We start from the raw sequence: 23,494 nt of genomic DNA on the forward strand, positions 1-23,494 counted from the left end.
ATAAACTCAAAAGTCGATAATTTATAATTTACTGTCACAAATCACAATATTACAGTACAATAATAAATAATGACGAATGAAATATCGAATTAATCGGATCACCGGGGCCACTGGCCGGTACACAATTTACATTTAACGATATATTTTGTTTTGCCGCCGTCTACAGCAATGCAGCAGCAGCAGCTGACGCGGCGGACACTGACGCACGCCGCGCGACCGCGTTATCACTCCACCTTATCAGTTATCACGGACTAGCGGACCACACCACTGCACCGCGACCGTCCGCCTATCGACTACGACCAGTGGCGTGCGTTTGCGTCGTGTGCGTGTGCCTGTGTCCACGACTGCTGCCTGGCTGCTACCGTTTTGCCTTGTGTGCGTGTGCGTGTAACGTTTGTCAGTGTGTGTGCGCGATCGAGTGTGTTCCTCGCTCCTGCCTAACCTACTTCGCCGAATCACACATTTTAATTGATCAAATTCCAGAATAATAATATTTGACACGACGGTGTTTAATATATTTTATTGTATACCATTGTCCACCAGTCGTCACTGCTCTGGTCGCGGGCGGCGGTAGAAACCTGCAGAAAATTGTCGACACAGTCGCACGCTAGTCTGCCGTGTGTGCGCTTTTTCAGTTTCTCGTATCGTTCTCTCTTTTTTGTCCACATATTCGCTCGAAATGACCACCAACGGCGAAGAGACCACTTCGGATCGCAACGTAGAGATATGGAAGATCAAGAAGCTCATCAAGAGTCTGGAAATGGCCAGAGGGTGAGTGACGCTATTATATTAATATCATATTTTATAATTATGCATACTTACGTTTAAAGTACTACTACATCGCCACCGTTGCTTATGTACCGCAAAAGACTGGTATATTTACCAACGAGTGTATATTTCGGTGCCTAATAGATTGATCGTCGTCAATTTGGTGGTTGGAGAGGGGGAGTAAGACAGAGGTTTGCCCATAAGAATATATAATATTTTTCTTAGGTGAGCGAACAAAATGGTTTGAATCATGTTCCTTAGTCTACAGTAATACATTACAAAAAAAGTTATAATCTAATCCCATAAAAATACTGGTTTCCATTTATAATTGCAATATTTTAACTCAAAAATATCACACAATGAGAGTTATTGTCATTTACCTGTAATGTCTTCTGTCCGCGTTATTCAACATATTTTATAATATTTAAAATATTTTCATGTACTTCATAATATAACTTATATTATTGCTTTTACTGTTTGGTTTCATATTGTTTAAAAACTAGATTCTAGATAATTCAAAGTCCAATATTACAAAACAAATTTCATGGCAGTTTGATATTTATTTTTCTTCTATTATATGTACCTATGTTAGATAACCGTAGTTTATATTTCATTTTATAATATATTATAATAAATATTTTAATATATATTAAAACGATATTTTTAGTGGAATTATTATGTGTGTATTGCAATTTGTAAGTTAAAAATGATGATTAATAGGTATGTCCTGTTCTTATGGCTTCTGGGTATGGTATATTTTAATACTACTTACTGCTTATAAGAATATTTTAGGAAACTGGGAGATGATGAAATTTCTTCTCATATTGAAAAAAATTATCTTTATCAAGATCTATTATATTATAAATCATACTTACATTAATTTATAAAAACAAATTAAGAAATAATAATTAATATTTAGCATAAGTACTTAATCCATATATTTATATTAGTGATTTTATGTTAAGTAATTTTTAGGACTAATTCAGGATGCTAATGAGAATTTACTTAAAAATATGTATTTATGTCTACACTTTGCTCTCATTGGTCTATTGAAGTTAAGCTATTCGACATTGTTTTACATTAGAGAGTAGACAAATATGCTTCATACAAGTGGCTTTTTTTTTTAAAAAAAAGTAGTAAATATCTATGGACAATGATAGTTTTTGATAAAAATCATATTTTAACATAAATGATCCAATTGCCACGCTTACAAGTATTTAATGTTTTTATTTCTAGTAATGGAACAAGTATGATATCATTAATCATACCTCCCAAGGATCAGATTTCTAGAGTGAGTAAAATGTTGGCTGATGAATATGGTACTGCTTCAAACATCAAGTCACGTGTAAACAGATTATCAGTATTGGGTGCTATTACATCGGTACAGCAAAGATTAAAACTTTACACTAAAGGTAATTATTTTAATTGTATTATTGCCTCATTTATTAAATTTTTGTAATGTTTTATTTATTAGTTCCACCTAATGGATTAGTAGTGTATTGTGGAACCATTGTGACTGAAGAAGGTAAAGAAAAGAAAGTCAATATTGATTTTGAGCCATTCAAACCCATTAATACTTCTTTGTACCTTTGTGATAATAAGGTAAGAATAATTTAATTTTATACTCAAGAACACATTAATTTAAATTATACCTATTAAGTATTAACAATGAATTATATTATAGTTTCATACAGAAGCACTAACAGCACTATTAGCAGATGACAATAAATTTGGTTTCATTGTGATGGATGGTAATGGTGCATTGTTTGGTACATTGCAAGGAAACACCAGAGAGGTTTGATTAGCTTTTAATTTTATTATTTATATATCATATAAAAATAAAAAAATTTTTTTAGGTTCTTCATAAATTTACAGTTGACTTACCGAAAAAGCACGGTAGAGGAGGTCAATCTGCCTTACGTTTTGCTCGTTTACGTATGGAAAAACGACACAATTATGTACGCAAAGTAGCAGAAGTAGCTACTCAGCTATTTATTACAAATGACAAACCTAATATAGCTGGATTAATATTGGCTGGTAGTGCAGACTTTAAAACAGAACTTAGTCAATCTGATATGTTTGATCCTGTAAATATATTTAATCTTTATTTATAAATATTGTAATACAAGTATAATAATAATAATAATTATTATTATTATTTTGTTTTAGCGGTTACAAGCTAAAATTATTAAATTAGTTGATGTATCTTATGGCGGTGAAAACGGTTTTAATCAGGCAATTGAATTAGCTGCCGAATCATTACAAAATGTTAAATTTATTCAAGAAAAAAAATTAATAGGTAAAAATCTACCTAATACTTTTATATGAACTGAATGTTTTTTTAGTGTCAGAAATTTAATATATGACATAATAATTTATGTTTATATTATGTTAAATTGTTATCCTAATCACTGCTATTTAATAGATAAAACATTAATTTAATTTAAGTTATGATATATATTTGTTTTCAGGACGATATTTTGATGAGATCAGTCAAGATACAGGAAAATATTGTTTTGGTGTTGAGGATACTTTAAAAGCTCTAGAACTTGGATCTGTAGAAACATTAATATGTTGGGAGAACCTAGACATTCAAAGATATGTCCTAAAAAACCACACAACAGCTGAAGAAAAAATATTACATTTGACTCCAGAACAAGAAAAAGATAAAACACATTTTACAGAAAGAGATGTATGTCCAATTGATCTTGATAAATTGACAACAATAATAATTATTAAAATAATTAAAAATATATTATATTATAGACTGGAGTAGAATTGGAATTAGTCGAGTGTCAGCCACTTTTGGAATGGTTGGCAAATAATTATAAAATGTTTGGAGCTACCTTAGAAATAATCACAGATAAATCACAAGAAGGATCACAATTTGTTAGAGGATTTGGTGGCATAGGAGGTGAGTAATTATACATTTAAAATAAATAATTATTTCAATTAACAAATTAACAATTTAACAATGAAAAAAAAAAATGTTTTTTACTTTTTAGATAATATTTAATAATTAATTATATATAATATACTAGTTAATAAGATTTAATAATTAATATTACTTTTAAATTATGGTTGGACTCATTAATCCCTAGGGCTATAAGTATAAAATTTAAATTTATTGACAGGCATACTCCGCTACAAGGTTGATTTTCAGTCCTTGCAAGCGGATGAGCCATTGGACGATGTGAATCTTGATGATTACTAACTAAATTTACTAACCTAAGGTAGCTTCATTTACAATTAACAAGTACTGATGTGTGTTATATTATATGCATGAGTACTTTTGTATTATGGTTTGATTTCAATGCATGCATAATTAAATGCAATTCTTTTTATTTTTGATTAGACTAATTATTTATATTTTTATTTAAAATTTAAACTCACTTAGGTATGCTTCAGTTAATCTATCATGAAATTCTAAAAACAATAATTTAATTTAATTTAACTAAAATATTTTGTATTTAGCATGTGTTGTCTCTGTCTTACTAATGTATATCATCACAAATTGATGTTCAGCAAAACATATTTTATGATGTTAGCTTTAATATTAGAGTAAATTTACCTATTATCAAATTTAAAGAAAAGAATATTATTTAAAAAATGACATATTATGTTTTTCTTGATATTATAATTTTAAAGTAAATTATGAATATTTTAAAGTTGTAATATTTTACATAGCTATAACTCACTTTAAAATAATTTAAAAAGTAATTTTCTAGATAATATCCTTACCTTTAAATTTGATAATAGTTAAATTTATTCTAAAATTAAAATATTAAAGCTAACATCACAAAATGTGTTTTGCTGAACGCAAATTTGTTATTGATGTATGCTAATAAGACGGACAACACAGGCAGGTATGGCTTCTTCCTTTAAAATTATATGTAAAACATCTAATTTTAGTTATTTAATATTTTTATTTAAGTTTTTTAATAGATACATATTTTCATAAACAGTTTAAAATAAAAGTTAATATCATAATCAATAGTTTACAATATTACTAACATGAATAAATACATAATATATTAATCAGCTAAAATGTATTATCTGATATTTTTCATATTTTGAACATAATATTTATAATTTATAACATATAATATAAAAGAATTATCTTTAATAAAATATTTAGTTTTAATGATTTTTCATAATTTTAATTTTGTATTTTAAAAGATAACCTAACCTAAAAATGTTAAAAATAGTATGAATATTAATTATTTATTAAGAGGACGTAGTACCCGCGTGTGTTGTCTCTGTTTTACACACGTGCGACATAGCAAATTTTTGTTAACCAGTTTCAAATGTTTCAATATTGTGCTGTTAGTTTTGATATTAGAGTAAACTGATCTTTTATAAAATTTAAAGGTAAGGTTATTATCCACGGCCCTATGTAGCCTTTTATTGATATTGTTATTTTTAAGTAAGTTATGATATTTTTGAAACTACTAACAACACAATATTGAAACTGGTTAACGAGAATTTGGTATGTCTCACGTGTGTAGGACGGAGACAACATATGCGGATTCTACGTCCTCTTAAGAAGTATTTTATATTTAGACAAATAGACAAATGGAGTATCACATATTTTGTGGTGCATTGTTTTACATGTAAAGTTTTATTTTTGTCTGAGCTTTCTTAAAATTATTTTTGTATATTTTATAATTTGTTAGTAGTATCACTATGTGATTTTATTTTTTTAAATACAAAAGATTCTTCTTGTAGGTTAAGTCTCCTAAGACTAATATCTTTTTGAGTGTTTTATATAATGTTTTGTGCTTTATTTTTATATCTACTTTAAATTTTTTTAATTATTGTGTTATATTTGCTTTTTAAGAAAAACATTCAATAGTTTTACTTATACATATTTTAAATAAACAATATTGTTATTATATACGTACATTTTTTTTATACTCTGCACATATATTAGTCATATTTAAAATAATATAATCAACACTTTTTATGATAAATAAAATACATTTAAAAGAATACAACAAAAAAATTAGTAAAAGTATGCAGTAAATATATATTCATTAACTTTTTGATGTTAGTGTGATACATGTTGAATTAACTTTAAAAGTAGTAAAAATATATATTTCTATTGATTGTTTCTTGCTTATTTAAATATTTTTCTTATACTTTATTAATGTATTTGTTTGTTTACTAAGTTTTTGTTTAATTTTCAGGATTATTACGTTATAAAGTTGATTTCCAAAGTATGCAGTGTGACGATTTGGATCCAAATGAACTTTATGATATTGACGATTATTAGGATGTTAAATATTTAAAAGGATACCCATTGAATACTTAGGGCAACTTAAAATAAGTACAGTTCATTATAGCTTAAGCATGTTGAAAAAAAGAAGAATTCTATTATTATTTTTAACATAATTATTTCCTTTACTTGATGTTATCTTTTTATTCAAAAGTAAAAAAAAAATAATCATAATTCCATTAAATTTAAAAATATATATTTATATTTTTTAACATTTCAATATTGTGTTTCCCTTTATTATTATTTAAGTGCTCCAATAATAAAATTAAAAAAGTAGATTACAGTGAGTAATACAGGGTGATGCATGAGTATTAACACAGATTATTGGAATACAATTTTGTTTTGGATTGCTTGGAATATGAAATTAATTATAATTTTTTTTGTTAGATTTAATTTAGGCTCAATGGACTTCTAGAATCCCTATTTTAAATTAATTTATATTACTATATAAATTAAATTCTCAATATTCTATTCAATACTTTTATTTACTTTTTTGTACTACTTTTCAGAAATGGATATGTCTGATTATTTAACAAAAACCCTTGTTACATCCTTTTAGTCCTTCTATAATATGTAAAATAATTATTATACACATAGTTTTAATATTATATAATTTTAATATTTTATGTAGATAGTTATTTTTTTGACTTATTGATTTTATGGTATTATTGTACAACTCAAATCAACTATTTTTTCTTCAAGCTTTACATAATCTTGGTAGGGAGTACTTTTATCTGAGGATAGTACATATTTGATTCAACACTTCAAAGGCACAATTGCATATTTATTTTTATTTATTCAATTTGCTCAACTGCTATAAAATATAAATATAATTAGATTAAAAAATTATTTTTAGTGTACATTTTTCTATGTTCACAAATATGTATTTTTAATGCTTCCTTTTCATGAACGAGAAAAAATTCTAAACTCTAAAGCTTTAATCAACATTTATTGATTGAGTTCAATTTCTGGATCTTTGAAAACCACTGACATTACAAATTATTCTTAATGTCCATACATGTTCTTTGGGTGGAGTACAAATATTTAAGCGACCATGTGATAGTATACAATTTGTAATTTGTACTACGTCTTGTATTAAAGTATAATTTATCTACAGGAGTGGCCTTAGGATTTTGTGACTTATTGAAATGCTTTTGTGTGGAACATCTTAGGTAGGTAGTTTTTTTTGTTTTAACTTTTAGTCTAATTTATATTTGTATTTTATATATATATTTTTTTTAACTGTAAAAAAATATAAATAGAAGCTTTAATATCTAATACGTACAAAGTTTTTTTTTTTTAATAAGTTGTAAATTGTATTGCAACATTTTTTTTATATACTTTAAATTCGTAGTCAACATATTTTGTAATCAATAATATAATTATAATAATATATACTTAATAAAAAAAAAAGAAATAGGGTTATCGAGTAGAATAAAAACAATCATACCGAATAACTAAATCAAAGTACTACATTTGTATTCATTTTAGGTATGAATTATTATATTTATATATGAGAATATAAATATTTAAGTATTACTACAAAAATAATTTTGTATTACTTTATTCCAAGTAGGTGTGGCTTACAATTGTTTGTTTTCTTACTGTTCGGCAGTTAGTATCACATTAGATCATCCTAATTTAAGTTAGCACGATTTAATCATTGTTTTTTTGTTATAATTGAACATAAAGTTTATTCATATCTGAATTCAATCCTGCTAATACACTCGGTAATTTATTGTAATGTTGGAAAACTTCCTTACTGTTTTAAATGACTAATAAAAGCCTCAGTTAATACATCAATACATCAAACCAAAACAATATTTACTGTAAAGTATTCTTACATTTCAGAACAGTGTACTGTTGCCTCTTACCAGTGGCTGGACAGTATATATTTTACAATTCAATCACACCAATGTATAAATATGTTAACCATTAAATATAAATAAGGGCAATACCATAAAAGGCTGATTTGACTTAGGATTATTCTAGTATTATCCTTAAATATAACTGTTATTATACTGATATAACAACAATTTAGACACAAGTAATTAATTGATCCAACATAATATAAAATGTAAATAAGATTGTTTTAAATATGAATATAATTATAGGTTAAAATGTACAAGTTCTACTAATCTAGAAAAAAACACTAATACCATAGTACCACACTAATACTTTCAAGTTGTAATAAATGTTAAATTCAGACTTGGAGAGTTCTAAGATTTAAAACACTTTCAATTCAAATTATTGTAGTTCTACTTCTAGCAAACTTTAATTAATCTAGTTATGAATGTCAACAGGCTGTTGGCTTAAAGGTCGATTGTAATTTATTAAGAATATGGCTTAAGATTTTTACAAAGTTATGTTTAGGTAGTTGACAAATGTATGATTGTAAGTAGTTGGTCTTGATATGTTCTGTTCTTAAAATAGAATAATTAAACTAATACATTAATTTAACCATTTTACCTAGATTTTAATTAAATGAAAATCAGGAATCATGATAAATATTTAAACTAATTTTTAATTATTTAAAAATGTAAGTATATTTTATCACCAATGTTTTTTTTCTTGTAAAAAAAAATAGCAAATTACCACAACAACATTTGTACATTATTAGCAGTTTGGCTATAATTATTTATAATGTAAGTAAATATATAAAATTATGATATACATGATACTATTGTATTTATTTAAAATAATTATTTTCTTGATTAATTTACTTAATGTTCTCTCAACAACTGGAGTCTCCGGTCAAGGTCCAATTCTTCACCTTCCAAACTGTTGTCTGGTACACTTGGTAGGTCTGTAAAATGTATTTTTCAATCATTATTACTATTGCCACATTATATGGTACTAAAATACTACCTGGAATATGATGTTTTTCTGTGTTTGATACTGTTGGTTCATCTTTACCCAAAAGGTCAGCCAGTTCATCTTCTAATTCTTGTTCATTATACTTTTGCTTAACATCGACTAAACTACCCATTGCTGATTGCATATCTTTGTGTTCGTCTATGACCTGTAATAACAGTAATTAAAAATGATAACAATATTATGTAATTACTATACTGTAAATACTTCAGCTAATTCTGCCATGGTTTCATCAACATTATCAATTGTAAGACCAGTTTCTTTGGATGAAAGTTTTAAAGCTGCAAGTCCATGAGCATATGATTGTAATACCTTTAAAATTATAATTTAAAGTTTGGTAAAAACATTAATTATTCACAATACTTTGAATTGTTATTTACTTCAGCATTGTATTTAGATTCTTCTATTCTTGAAATTAAGGCTTGTACATTGTCAAGTGATTTCAGTTGCTTTTCTATTCTTTTTTCAACTTCTTTCTTTTTCCGAAGGTATGTTAGCGCCTAAATTTTGTTAATTTGTTTCATATTAAATTAATATTTGATATAATAATAGATATATATATATTACAAATATGCATGAAATGATCTTGAACAACTTACAATAGGCTTCATATTTTTGGCTATATAACTTTTAGCTTCTTTGGTCAAGGATTCTTTTTCAAAATCCATATTGCTAATTTCACCAATTAATATTTTCTCAGTTTCTTTTAATTTAAAAAAATTCTTTTCTAATTCACTAATGGGTTCAACATCTTTGTCACAACTTGCGATTTTAACTAATGTCTTGTTGGTCACTAGATGTTCACCACGTTCTACAAAAACTTTATTCCGAATTTCCAAAGAGTGTACTATAAGTTCAGTAGAAGTCATTGACACGTCAACATTCCACATTTCATGAAGTTTTTTTTGTAAATCATCCATGAAAAGAATTTGTGATTGTTCATTCACAGAAATAGTGTTAAATAGCTCATTAGCTTGATTCTGAAAAATAAAAATATAGTATTTAAAAATAATAAAATATTATTTATTAAAGGCTTATCAATAAAATGTATTACCTCAATCAAATGTAAGATAACATATTCAGATTTTTCGTCAATAGTAGGAGTAGGAGGCAAAATTGATTCTTTAATTCTACCAACAGACCATGACAATGGATTTTTTACTAAAGTGTTTACTGCCCAAGATGACCAATTACTGTTACTTTGAGATGTCATTTGTTCAAAACTTGATCGGGATTTTATAATACCTTCTCTGAATGAAAAATATAACTACAACTTAAAAGGTAATACATTTACAGTTTTGTCATAAATATTAATAATATTATTGTAGGTTTATTCTATACTAATATATTTTATAGTAATTTTAAACTAAAATAATAAGCAGAATATTATTTTCATAAAATTATTTTTTGAAAGCCATAAATATTATATTTATAGTTTTATTATAGTAGATCAATACTTTATTTTTATAGCGGACATAGTCATGTTGGATGATAATACATACTAGATGCTATGTATATACTATATGTATTTGAGGAAACGGATTCTTTAAGATAATATTTAATAATATATTATGTATAAGTAATAATTGATAGGTATTTAAAATATTATATAATGTCTATAAACTCACTTATAGTCTATCCAGTTTAGGTATACTATATTATTGAAGTTATTATCTAAGTATTACTTTACTCTATACCAAATTAGAATAAATCATGTCCCACATAAAAAATAATCAATGCCAGGACCTCTTGGCTTTTTTAGATAGTTTTACCATTAATTGTTATATATAAAGGCATGTTTTTGAATACATGGATTTTTGAATATTTTTAAAAACTTGTAATACTATTTTCAAAAGCAAAATGTTAATAAAAAGGACTAATATTATAATTGATTTAACAGGTAAGTTTTATTCCAAATTTCTAATGATAAATCAGGTATAATCTAAATTAAATTATATTTTATTTTAAATTTAAATATTACATAGATTTACAGTTAAAGCTAGGACAAATTGAAATGGATTTAACTGGTAAATTAAATCTTAACAGGTAAAAAATGTCTATGCATGCATTAATATGTGAATGTAAAATTGAAAAAAATATACATTAAAAAACTGCATAGAAATATAGAATCTATACTATGCATTGTGAAATGGTTTTATGCAAGTATTATGGTTTATTTATTTTATATTTTCTTCTATCTATAGGATTTTAGTAGACCAAACTTACCTAAACATATCCTCAACAACCGGCAGTAGACATAATGGCGATCGTCCTTTAAACAAGAACCATGTTTTCAATTCATTTACAGAAAATGAACAACGGTGCCTACGGTCGCAGTCTGATACAATTGTATTTTTCCAGAATTTCATTTTGTTGTCATAATTCACTTCGTTTACTGACCGATTTTTGAATGGCGCCATTAATACTGTAATCCGTTCATTGGATAGACCTTCAGACCATTTTTGATTAGACATATTTTTTATTAATTTTTAAGAAATTACTAATAACACATCCATGAACAATTCGTTGCACAGTACTGGAATACTGGGCACTGACAGTAGACAGTATAACGTTGAGTATAGACAATTTCAGATTTGCATACAATGGATGAATAACAACATCTAACGATCAAAAAGTTTAGTATCACTATCACTTAATACCACGATTAAAGATATCTTTAATCCTACTTAAAGCCTACGTTATCATAATTTGCATTTAACATCAGTGGTGTTTTCCTGTTATCCATAGATAATAATTCAGTCATTGATAAGGAAATTACTTATATTCAACATGTTTATGATTGTAGCAGATTCTTACACGATTTTTTAGACATGGTATTTTTAAAATTTTTTGTTTCATTAAAATATTTATTTCAAAGTCAAAAAACTAGTAAATTGAATACACGGCTCCTCGTTATAAGTTGTTTTAGGTTTCTTACAGCAATTCAAAAATACCTACTCTTTTAACGTTTTTTATTATAAGGTTTTGAAGTTTGAATTCTTACGTAAAAATTAGTTAAATTTGCAAATTATTTTCTAGTTAGATATTTGTTTATACAATTTAAAATTTTAACATCAATAACTTGGATATTTAATTTAAAGTGTTTTCATTATTTGTTCTTAAAACAATATTTAAAAAAAAATCAAAGGAACGATTTAAGTAAGTTTGTTTTAATATAAAGAAAATTAATTATAGACTTCTGACTTGTATTATTATTTATTGCAGGCACAATGACATTTACAAATTATTTAGACTAATTTTAATTTATTTATACCATGGTTTATGACAATTTACCATTTATTTTATATATACTATTTACGGTATTATGGTAACTAATAGTTTTATACGATACCTACATTTCTGATCTATTTGGCTTGTCACATAGTCATTTAAAAATGGAAAAATGGTACAGAAAAATATAATGGTCATGAAAATTGCCAATATAATAAATTACTTGAAATTTGAACAACGCGTAGAATATTTTTTGTCAGTAAATAATCGAAAGTTAAAATCTATGATTGAGGTTTTAAACTGAACAAGCTCATCAAGTTTCGGAAAATAGTAATAACAATAATATTTTATTTTAACAATTTTTATTCAATACTTCAAATTTCAATAGTTGAAATAATTATTCTTTACCGTTAGAAATATTTCTTAGAGAGAAAATGATTTAAAATGTATAAATGTAGATAAAGGAGAGGAAACTAATGTTAAATTTCATGAATTACTCATATTTAAAGTAAAAGCTGAAGATGAAGATGAAATTTTAAGAAAAACATTTAAAAATATTTTTTGGTTTTTTCATACAAAGTATTTTTAAAAAAAAAAATACAGCAACATCAGAAAGGACATTTTCTACTCTATACGGAACTTTAAAATATAATACTTACGCTACACAGTAGACGAAGATCGGTTAACTGGGTTTGGGTTAACTCTTCTATTAATTCACATTGATTTTAATGCACGCCTCTGTTGAAATCAACGGGAAAGAGACAAAGAGGACGTATAAACACTACAAAGAAGCGATGGTTAGATGGAATACAATGGCAGGAATAGTAGTGGTGGTGTTGGCAAAAACTCTTCAAGAGTTTTAATGCTAAGGAGAGAGAGAGAGAGTGAGAGAGAGGTAAAACAATAATACAGTATATATGATATATGATTATCAATTATAACATAATCCATGATGTTTCGGAAAAAAATTAGTTCAATTTTTCGTATTAATTAAAGACAACTCTATTAGAATGATAGAAATATGAATAGATTATAAATTTATAAAATATCAAATATTCATTAAATAAAATCTGACATCGACTCCGCTAAGAATTGTTTATCGTAAATAGCCAAATAGGTATTATGATTTATTGATGCATCTTTGAATTAAAATATTTTAGCTCATCCATTAGTTTTTATTATTTAGGCCTACAAAATATAATTAGAATATATTACTGTATGTCCGTATATATGTATTATTGGGTTACCCGTTTGCGTACTTCTAATATTTTTTCGAATTTTTTGCTCACAAAACCACAACTCAATTGCGTATAGATGCGGATTTTTTATATCTGTACTAGAAGTCTAGAAATGATAGAATAATTCAAATGTAGAATTCATTTACGAACATGAATTACAAAAAATTAAATTAAAACTCACACTAATCACGCTTATTTTGTTTGTTATATAAATAATATGAAACATTTGTAATTTTGTAAGTACAGGCTTAAGAGGATGCCACTTCCGTATGTATTGTCTACCTCTTGCATATATAAACAGAGCCGTAGCTAAGAATTTTCTATGGGGAGGGTCCAGTTCCATGGATAGGAATTTTATAATTTACTAGATGTTTTTGCTCATCAGTCAAATTAGCATTAATAAACAAACCAACATCATTATTTCAAAGATCAATAACCTTTAAAAAAAGCTTAGATATTAGGCAACATACATTGGAACGCTAAGGTAGTAAATTAATAAGCTATTAGCAATTATTTAAAAAAATAAAAATGCAATAAACATGTTATTTCGGGTTTAGGTAGTTAGCTGAATAGTCACTAAGGATAAACGGAAAAAAGTACAGTATAGTTGCCGTATAAATAAAACGAAACAGACAAATTTGCAGATATTCCTAATTTTTTAAAGCAAATAGACTAAAATATAAAAATAAGAGATCTTTCATAACTGAATAAATACATTTTTATAAATATTAAATAATATTATTATATAACTATATAAGAATCATATTTTTTTAAATTTTTAATAAAATTATTATAATTTTATAAATGTATTATATATTTTTTTGTATGCAATGGGAGACATTTTTTCTGTGTGACTTTTTTTCCTAAAATCAGTCACTAAACAAAAATATGCTATATGTATCTATGCATTATGCCCAAAAAGAATTCATAAATAAAATAAAGAGGTTTTTTTTCACTTAAATTTTGAATTTTCACTGATTTATTAGCAAATACATATCAACTTTTCATTTAAAAATACTGCTAAATGAATAATAACTAATAATTATACTGTATAATAGTAAATTATTTTAACAAATTTATAAAAAATAGTAAATACTTACTTGATTTGTCAATACCAACAGGTGTTAATTCGGATGATCGAGAAACAATTTCACTATTATTATTATCATTAACAATAGTGTCAACTCCAAAAAAATAACTAGCGATTTATGTAAGACGATTTTTTAAAGTATTTTTATACATTATAACTACACATGCTAAATATTTTATAAGACATTAACTATAAAATAGTTCGTAGATCTGTAAATACAAAATTGTAACTGATATCAGTGTTATCGCCATCAATACACCTTGAGCAATTCTATAAATGTATTATATTATATTAAGTATTTATTCAGTTTAAAAAAATAATGGTTTGAACAATTTTAAATTTTAGAATATACTAATTTTTACATTTTCTACTTTGTTAAAGGGGGGGGGGTTGAATTCCTTAAACCCTCCCCGTAGCTACGGCCTTGCTATAAATACAATATGGTAAATCTACGTTTTCAGTAGAACTTAATAATGTAGGTATTATTATATAGTATAAATATATTTATATAATAATTTTTTTTGTTGAATTTAGTTTTAAGTCTGATTCTGATTTAATTTGTAGGATTGTTTTAATGACAAAGTAGTTGTTTGCATATAAAAAAAGTAGCAGTTACTTGTTTTTTTTTTTTGTACAGGATTACTTGATGCGCTTGTATATTATTAAATCTATAACTGAGTTAAGATTGTAAATTTCATAGTTATATCCAAATTAATTGTCAATTCACAAGTTGAAATTCGTATCAGCAGGTTTTCATGTTTATTGTTGTAAGCAAACGAGTCGCCAGTTTTTAGGTAATCAATTCTGTATAAATACATAAACAAGTACCGCCGTTTTTTGTTCACCTCTATAAAATTCACTAGTAAACTAGTAACCAGCGGACCATACTCAACAAATACTAAATTTTCCTTAGTGTTAGGCTTAGGACTGATTAAAAAAAATTGTTTTACTAATTATTATACACAAAAAATAATTGTTGATTTATATATTATGTAATACGCGGATTCATTCTTAGTAAATTAAGTAAGTTCTAAAAAGTGATTGGGTCCCATCAGAATTTTTAATTTTTTTGTAAGTATGGGATTCTTAAAAATAGGTTTAGGGCCGGGCCCTGAACAAATCACCCAAGAAAACTATGTCTAAGTATTATCCTGCTATAGTAACCAAGAGCTATAAAACCATTCCATTACATAAGTATGATAAAAAATGCAGTTTAGTTCAAATGAACAAAATTTATTTAAATAAATAAATCGCCAATTTGAATATTTTTATCCCAATTTACGTAACTCGGTGAGAGTTAAGAACGACCGTGCAATCAAAATATTTGTAGCTCGGACTTGGTTTCGAAATTATATTAATTTGAATTTTATCAATTTGGTATTTATTATTACTTCTTGCGTTATAATTTATAATTATTGTTAATATAATCGGGGCCAATAGGAATAACTTCTTGTCATACTTGAACAAGAATGGTTATAAATTATAATATTCCAGAAGTTTATACAAATTACGATTATCAAACTGAAATGTCTTTAACGAAGTCCAACTGCAGTCTAACCTAAGCTAAATCAATTCAAAATTACGGCTACCGACTACCGACTGAAGTCGCTAATCGCTATAATAATGATAACGCAAGTATAAGTACCAAATTGGCTAACTTCAAATTGCTATAACTTCAAAACCAAGTCGTCTGAGCGACTAGTTCTGATTGCGTCATTGCTTTTAACTCGCCGAGTTACATAAACTGGGATAACTTACGTTCAAAATGGCTAAGGGGAACTAAATTGATTTTTTTCTCAAATAGGTACTAAAAGTTTATAAAAATAAAATAATTTTACCTTAAATATTTTTTTACGGTTCTTTATATCAACTTTTCGGACGTGGATTATCAAATCAATGTGATACTGTCAGATTCTATATTTTGAATTTTCCAGTAAACTATTATCGACAACAACCATTTCTTGACAGTTGATACTTTTGGTGTAACGAACGGGACTTGATGGCTTAATGGTAGGGCTGCCATACATCATGGTTTGCAGGGAATGAATGTAACTACCGAGTATAGCGACAAAGTGTTTCATGAAGGTCAATATTTTCTTGGTATTAAATTTCAATAATATAGGTATATTATTCTATGTTATTTATATTTTACTAAATATTTCTTCTAGAAAAATAATATTTTTTTGGTAAATGATAAAATTAATAATTATCAACTTGATTACTTGATTGATTGACGAAATATATTTTAAAATAATTTACTGGTTCTCTTACGACAATTTTTGTTATCAATTAATAGTTATAATAAATTGGTCAGTTAATTATTCCGGTTTGCAATACTGAGTTAGTTTTTACCTTATAAACGTACAATTTATGTGTTGTTATAGGTACGAATGTTGATCATTGTATGTGGTATAATTCCAGTTACGAAAAAATAAAATGTTATAACTGGTAGTTGACCGTGGAGGAGTGTTAAAATGTTTCCCATAAAAATTATACAAAACATGTTTGTCACGATTTAAGCAAAATAAATTATGGTAACCCTATTTTAAATCTCGAAATCGTTTGATACCAATAGATTTTAACGTTATTATAACATACTGTCCATACTGAATATTGATAGTATTCATTTGGGTTTAATATATAAAACAAAAATACATAATTAATGTAAATAACAATAGAAAGAAAACATTATGTGACAAGTAAACGTTTAATAATTAAATTTAAAATAATAATAAATATAAAAATAGTAAGAAAAAATGTATATCAGTGTATAGTCTCTCGCGGTATAACGAAAATCTCGATAAAACAAATAAAACTGTCGTTCTCTTGAAAATCTCGGGATATAATGAGAAATAAATTAAATGTATTTTTGTCACCTCTATATAATGAAGTTTTTTTAACCAAAGCTCTCGCAATCTAACAAATTTTTGATATTAAAGTTTGATATTACGAATTTTACAAGTTTATTTCGGCTATTATACAAAATTTGGCTATCTGTGGTTTTTTCAGTAACGATGAGATTTTGAACAAAGCTGATAACGAAGAAAGTAATGATGAAGAAAATGTTCCAAAGAGTTCCATGTTGCCTCGAAGGAAGGAAAATCAGATCTTCGCACCGCGACGATATGATAGTGTGTTTTGTAACATTTTAAATTTGGACAACACTGCAAGTGGCTACAAATAAAAAATACATTTTAATTAATTAATAAATAATAACTCATGTTTGTATGCATGTATCTAATAAAATAATAATACCTAAAGACTAAAATGTATGTATAATAATCTAATAAAGTCTAAATTTTCTTTTAAATCTCGTTAAAGTGAATTTTGTTTTGATTTATGCTTTTGATGTCACGAATTTTGGTGTAACGAGCTTTTGATACACTGAACTCTTTGCAGTAAAAATAGATTCATAGTACCTATAAATAGATAATATTTTAAAATAAATCAAAAATGTTTTTACGTATAGAAATATTAATAATAATATATAATACATAATCGTTATTTCTCATTTAATTGGAACTTGAAATGTCTATATAAAAAATAATTGTCTTTATACATTTTTTAGATTTTATAGTTCTATTAGTTTCAATAAGAACTACTTATCATCTTGTAATGAAGTTTCAAAACTTAGGTACAAAAAGAAAAATTATTATGCATTTTTAATTTTTTCCCATTTATAAAAGTGAGTACTTGGAATTTGTAAGTTTGATTTCTTAAAAGTACAATTTTATATTCAAAACCACCCCCATTTTTGAAATTATAAGCATTTTATCAACAACTTTTCGTATTGGAACATTTGATAAAAATCAATAAATTCATCACCCCGCTCAAAATTTAAAATGTTAGTCTACTAATCTTGTTTACAAATTACAAAGATTACAGCGTATTTACTAGCATTATATTGGTACGTGAATCGGTGAAACTTAATTACCTAAGCCTGTCTTGGCGTTTTTTAAATAAATTGTAGAAGATTATATTATTATTTACAATTATTTATTTTATTTGTACTAAATAATTTTTGCTTTTTTGGCATTAGTTAAATAAATTGTAAAACATTATTTTACTATTTTAATACATTTTACTTACAAAAATGTTTGAATTATTTTTTGAAATATTTTTTTGAAATGTATTTAAACTAAAAAAAATTATGGTTATGTTTTGATTAATTAACTATTGATTGAACTTAAAAATTGATAAACTATTGATTAAAAAATATACAGTCAGCGGAATCAACATAAACAAATTTTCGGCAAAATTGATAGCCGGCGGAATCAATAAATAAAAAAGCTCGGCGGAATCGATAAAACCCCATTTTTGTCAAACACCTTTTTTGAACTTACATCGACTATTACCTGTTTTTTACACTAGTGTCATTCGATTAAAATAATTACAATTCAACCATACCATGTATATTGTTCAACATTTTCCCTTACGTGTTTCGGAGAATTTTTTTTTACCTACGCACATTTAATATACAAAAAACATATAAACTATACAAATGAACTATAGGAAGAGCTTCTTAAAAATCTTTAACACTTATACGTATAACTTTCTACATTATTACTTATTATTATTAGTGTATAACCTTTATATTTAATATTAAAAATGAAATATTTATCTACCTATAAGTAAGTAGGTACGTATAATTTTATATTACAATATAATATTTAAACTTAAAACTTTAAGATATAAAAATATATTATAAAATATCCATAACTTATTAACAATGTTTTTAACTAATAAAATCAATATTTATATAATCATGAAAAATTATTTTTATTGAAGTATAATAAGGGTTCTTTGCAGTAGAATAAATTTTTGCCATGCAATAATTATGATAAGCGATTCTGAGTGAATAAAATATTGTATCAGTGGTAAAAGAGTTTACGCCGTTACTAAGTGCTATGTGTTATTTTTTTTAATAAGTAACCAGGCATTGTGACAAAAATAATGAAAACGAAAACAATTTACCACTGTTGGATAAGTGGCATGGTTTTACGTAATAAGTATAAGTTTTCATATGTGTTATATGTGTGTTTATTATTTTTTATTCTTAAGCATGTGGCGTTGGTTAAGCATGTTTGGAAAATTCAACGCTAAAAATGGATTACCATCGGTAAATATAATATTCATTTAAAAATAATATACGGACTTGCGATGACTTCAATTATTGGTTGTTGTTACCCTATCATAATTGGTGTTGTGTGAGAGATAAGGCTAAAATATAAACACCAAATGCAAAATTGAATGTACTGCCAATGGATATTATTAGATTTTATTGAATCGAAATACTACTTACTAGTAAGAATTACACTCGTAAATCGTAATCTTCGGTGGATGGTATCACGGCCTGGTTATTCGTGGAACGCAACTAAGACAATAAATCACAGCCTTTGCAGTCGGTCCGTATGTATGTGTACATTACAGCCGGATTTGTCACCCGTCCCAACTCTACCGAGATTGGGTAAGATGAGAGGTCGAACGAGTCGTGGTGCTTAGTGTTTTTATGTTCCCACTATTCTGAAGTAGCAGTTGATAAGATAGGAACGAAAGATGTCGGCAACTTGCAATGCGAATGTTTGTACTTTGTAGTTTGTAGGTACTTACGATTTTACGAATTACGATTAAGATAACTAGCCACTGAAGTTAGGTGAATGTTTTTTTTTTTAATTTTAACTAGTTGGAAAAATGTACTCTTGTCATCACTGCGTAATATGGGCCATGCGCGCTAACTTGTTTTTTAGCAGAAAAGCAAAAAGGCCATAGAATACTACACCTATAGTATAGAAATAGACATTTCTAATAGCGGACTAGTCGTAACTCATAGAATAAGAGTGCTGTCAGTGGCGGATTGAATGTGGGGAGGGAGTCTCGAAGATTCGCTCCTCTCCTTGACAGTTATATTTGTAAGGCCTAACGTCAAATTCTAAATATTGTGTACACAAAATTATTATACTATAATATTACTATTAAAATTTAATAAACCTAATAGATTAAGGAATAAAACAATGTTCTGATTTTCAAATAAATCTTTTATTAAAGTTAATAGAAAAAGAAAATACAAAAATATTAAATATTTATTGGCCCAATTGAAAAGTATAACTATGGTCATACATAGGCCTGTGTATAGGTAGAGTAACTAGTAGAAATCAGAAAATACAAAACAAAAAAATATGATTATTCGGTATTTAAATTTATACATTATGAAGTTGATACATACATTTTTGTCGAATTTCTGTATATTTCTATTTTCCTTGTGGTCTTAAATATATAATGTTTATATGTGCTATATTATAGCTATATTCGGCTATGGAAATAATTATATGATTGCCCCCTGGTACTACAGAACCAAAAATACGATATAATATAATTATGGTGACCAGATATAAAAATTTAAAAAAAAGTACATTTTAAAACTTAGCTCCTTCTCTGTTATGATTGCCCAATGCCTATACTATCCTACGAGTTTTACCCATATTTCTATAGTCATCTCCTTCTATAAAAATAGTTTTTTTTTTCTATCTGATACTCTATTTTATTATTATTATTAATTATAACAACTATTAAAAACCAATTATTTGAATTATAATGTCAACTTATTTAGTGTGTGTTTTTATGATGAAAATACTTTGATATTGAAGAATTTAAAGTAAACTTAAATTAAAGCATAGATTATTTTTTAAAGGTAAAAATACCAAGTGTATCACTTAAATATACACGATTTAGTATATCTTAAATCGTGCTACTAACCAATAAGAATGCTTTAAGTCGAACCATAAAATATAAATTAATAATCAAATTATAAAAAACAGTAAAATGTATAAAACACAAAGAAACGGGCGTTAAACTGTTAGGTACATAACTCAATCTAGGAAAAAAAAGCCCCGGAAAAATTTCAAATTGTTATTATATCAATGATAAGTGATAACCACCGATATATATATATGTGATAACTGATAATATTTAAGATAAATCACGATTAAGATATATTTAAGATTTTTAAGTGTATCTGAAACACAGAGTATTATTTTATGATCTTAAATCGTGTTAACTATTAAGATTTTTATTGTAGGTGACAGGTGTAAATAAGTAAAAACTATAACCGTATTAGTATTTTGTTTTCGTGGTGGAAAAAACATTATCATTTCTTATCACATGCAGTATTTTATATTTTTATCTATGTCACCAATTTGGCGTGTGATAAGAAAATAATATAAAAAATCCTCAACACCTAATATTGTTGAACAAAGTCATTTAAAAAAGGCTGAGGATTATTTCACAATTGTTATTTTTTAGTCTGGTCGATTGGGTAAACGTTATTTAGTGTAAGTAAGTTATTGTTGGATGCTGGCTAAGCATATTATATTAGCATTACGACAACAATCACATTTTACTTCTAACCCTATTTGTTTGCTCTCTTCGATGGATGTAATGAAAATGTCTGGTGAGTACTTACAAGTATTTTCTTATTTTGTCATTGAGTAAATGTCTATTGCATAAAATGTACGTTGTTTTAAGAAATATTTTATTTTAATTACACTAGTTTTGAATAACCATAGTAACTATATATATAAATATAATAACTCACTAATCAATGTCACTATAATGACACTATGTAGTCACTATTCCTGTGGTTTCTAATGCATATGAAATAACAGATAACATTTATTTAGAAAAATATTTATTAATCCAAGTAATCTAACCTATTTACTGGTGAATAATTAAAAATCTGTCTATGTTATTTTATAAAAGATTTAAAAAAATAATGCATTATGTTATTATTATTACTTGGCGTCTTTCTATATTGATAAATTTTGTTTTTTTCAATAGATATGTCACCTCGTATGTCACTAAATTGAAGAGTATTAATTTTAAAGTGTATATCTTTAATCTTATTAGATAATATTGTTATCTTTATTAAAGATGTGTTTATTTTGTTGTTAAAAACAATTCTTACTTATTTGTTTTTTTAAAAAAAAAAAAAAATAAAAAAAAAAATAAAAATAATAATTAATAAAAAAATTAACTTGTTAATAAAAAGCTTGATTATTAACTACTTAATATTAATGTTTTTAAAATAAAGACAGTAGTTTTAAAGGATATTTTCAATAAATTAACCAAGGATAATTTATTGTAATTACTCCTACAATTGTTGTAAACATTAGGTAATTAAATTTATGGTACAAAACTTATAAATTTATCAAATTCAATATGTGTTGAAGTACATAATATGTAATTCTCTCTACTATATAGTATATCTAAGTTTAATTTTTCTTATTATTCTGAAATTAGTTTATTTTAAGGGGCTGCTACACTAGAATTTGTTTTCTCTATTTATCTTCTATATAATATAGGAACAAACATACTCCGTGTATACTGTATTTGAATAAATTATTAATTGTTAAAAATAATCAAAATTATTTTAAATTAAAACATGTGTATATTCATAAAAAATGTAAATATTAAAAATCTATCTGGTCAATACACATGAAATACTCTTTTTTATAAAATATAAAATAGGTGCTTTTGCTCTTAACTGAACCAGAGAGTCATATCATGGAAATACAGAGTATCTTTGTTCCTGTGGGAGATAGATAGAGTTAACAAATGCTGGTGTAGCAAGGCCCCTTATACTATTAATTTTACCTATCTATTCATTGTTTTTTTTTCGTTTTGATAATATTTGTATTTCATGTATTAAGAATCTGAGGTTATGTGTAAGTTACCTTTACTTATTTCAATAATGATTTGAAATTATAAAATTTTCTTACCTAATTTGTTTAATAAGCTACTGTTTATTTATCGTGTGTTTAATTAAATTGTTTAAAAGTAAGTGACTTATCTTTAGAATCAATATCAATATGCATTCTTTATTATTAATTTTAGTTTTCTAATAGAGATAGAAATTACTAAATTTTCATTTTTTACACAATTTTTCTTATTTACACAAAGGAATAAAAAAGTTAAAAAAGTTTCATGTATTGTAACTAGATCAAACAGATTTTTACTAGA

General features: G+C 25.9%; 2 protein-coding genes across 5 annotated transcripts; one reads left to right on the forward strand and one right to left on the reverse strand.

Annotated features, from left to right (window-relative positions):
- Positions 1-313: 313 nt before the first annotated feature.
- On the forward strand, positions 314-7,326 carry LOC113552004 (eukaryotic peptide chain release factor subunit 1). 2 transcript variants are annotated; one of them, XM_026954644.1, is made up of 10 exons: positions 314-771; positions 2,005-2,180; positions 2,243-2,370; positions 2,453-2,563; positions 2,625-2,855; positions 2,938-3,067; positions 3,240-3,460; positions 3,535-3,682; positions 3,903-4,001; positions 5,958-6,199. In XM_026954644.1, exons 1-9 carry the CDS (start codon positions 680-682, stop codon positions 3,980-3,982), a joined length of 1,317 nt encoding a protein of 438 aa, XP_026810445.1. In that variant the 5' UTR covers positions 314-679; the 3' UTR covers positions 3,983-4,001; positions 5,958-6,199. The 2 variants fall into 2 exon arrangements, with proteins under 2 accessions (XP_026810445.1, XP_026810443.1); XM_026954642.1 differs by lacking the exon at positions 3,903-4,001 and having other exon boundaries at positions 316-771; positions 5,958-7,326.
- A 1,325-nt stretch (positions 7,327-8,651) lies between these two features.
- On the reverse strand, positions 8,652-11,576 carry LOC113554389 (charged multivesicular body protein 7). Of its 3 annotated transcripts, XM_026958211.1 has the most exons (8): positions 11,422-11,562; positions 11,147-11,345; positions 9,975-10,170; positions 9,520-9,900; positions 9,301-9,420; positions 9,128-9,232; positions 8,915-9,068; positions 8,727-8,852 (listed from the first exon to the last, which is right to left on the reverse strand). In XM_026958211.1, the coding sequence occupies exons 2-8, from the start codon at positions 11,338-11,340 to the stop codon at positions 8,770-8,772; spliced, it is 1,233 nt and encodes a 410-aa protein (XP_026814012.1). In that variant the 5' UTR covers positions 11,341-11,345; positions 11,422-11,562; the 3' UTR covers positions 8,727-8,769. The 3 variants fall into 3 exon arrangements, with proteins under 3 accessions (XP_026814011.1, XP_026814012.1, XP_026814013.1); XM_026958210.1 differs by having other exon boundaries at positions 8,652-8,852; positions 11,147-11,576; XM_026958212.1 differs by lacking the exon at positions 11,422-11,562 and having other exon boundaries at positions 9,975-10,193; positions 11,147-11,269.
- Positions 11,577-23,494: the final 11,918 nt, after the last annotated feature.

This window comes from Rhopalosiphum maidis, chromosome 2, assembly GCF_003676215.2.
Source record: "Rhopalosiphum maidis isolate BTI-1 chromosome 2, ASM367621v3, whole genome shotgun sequence".
Lineage (NCBI taxonomy): Eukaryota > Metazoa > Arthropoda > Insecta > Hemiptera > Aphididae > Rhopalosiphum > Rhopalosiphum maidis.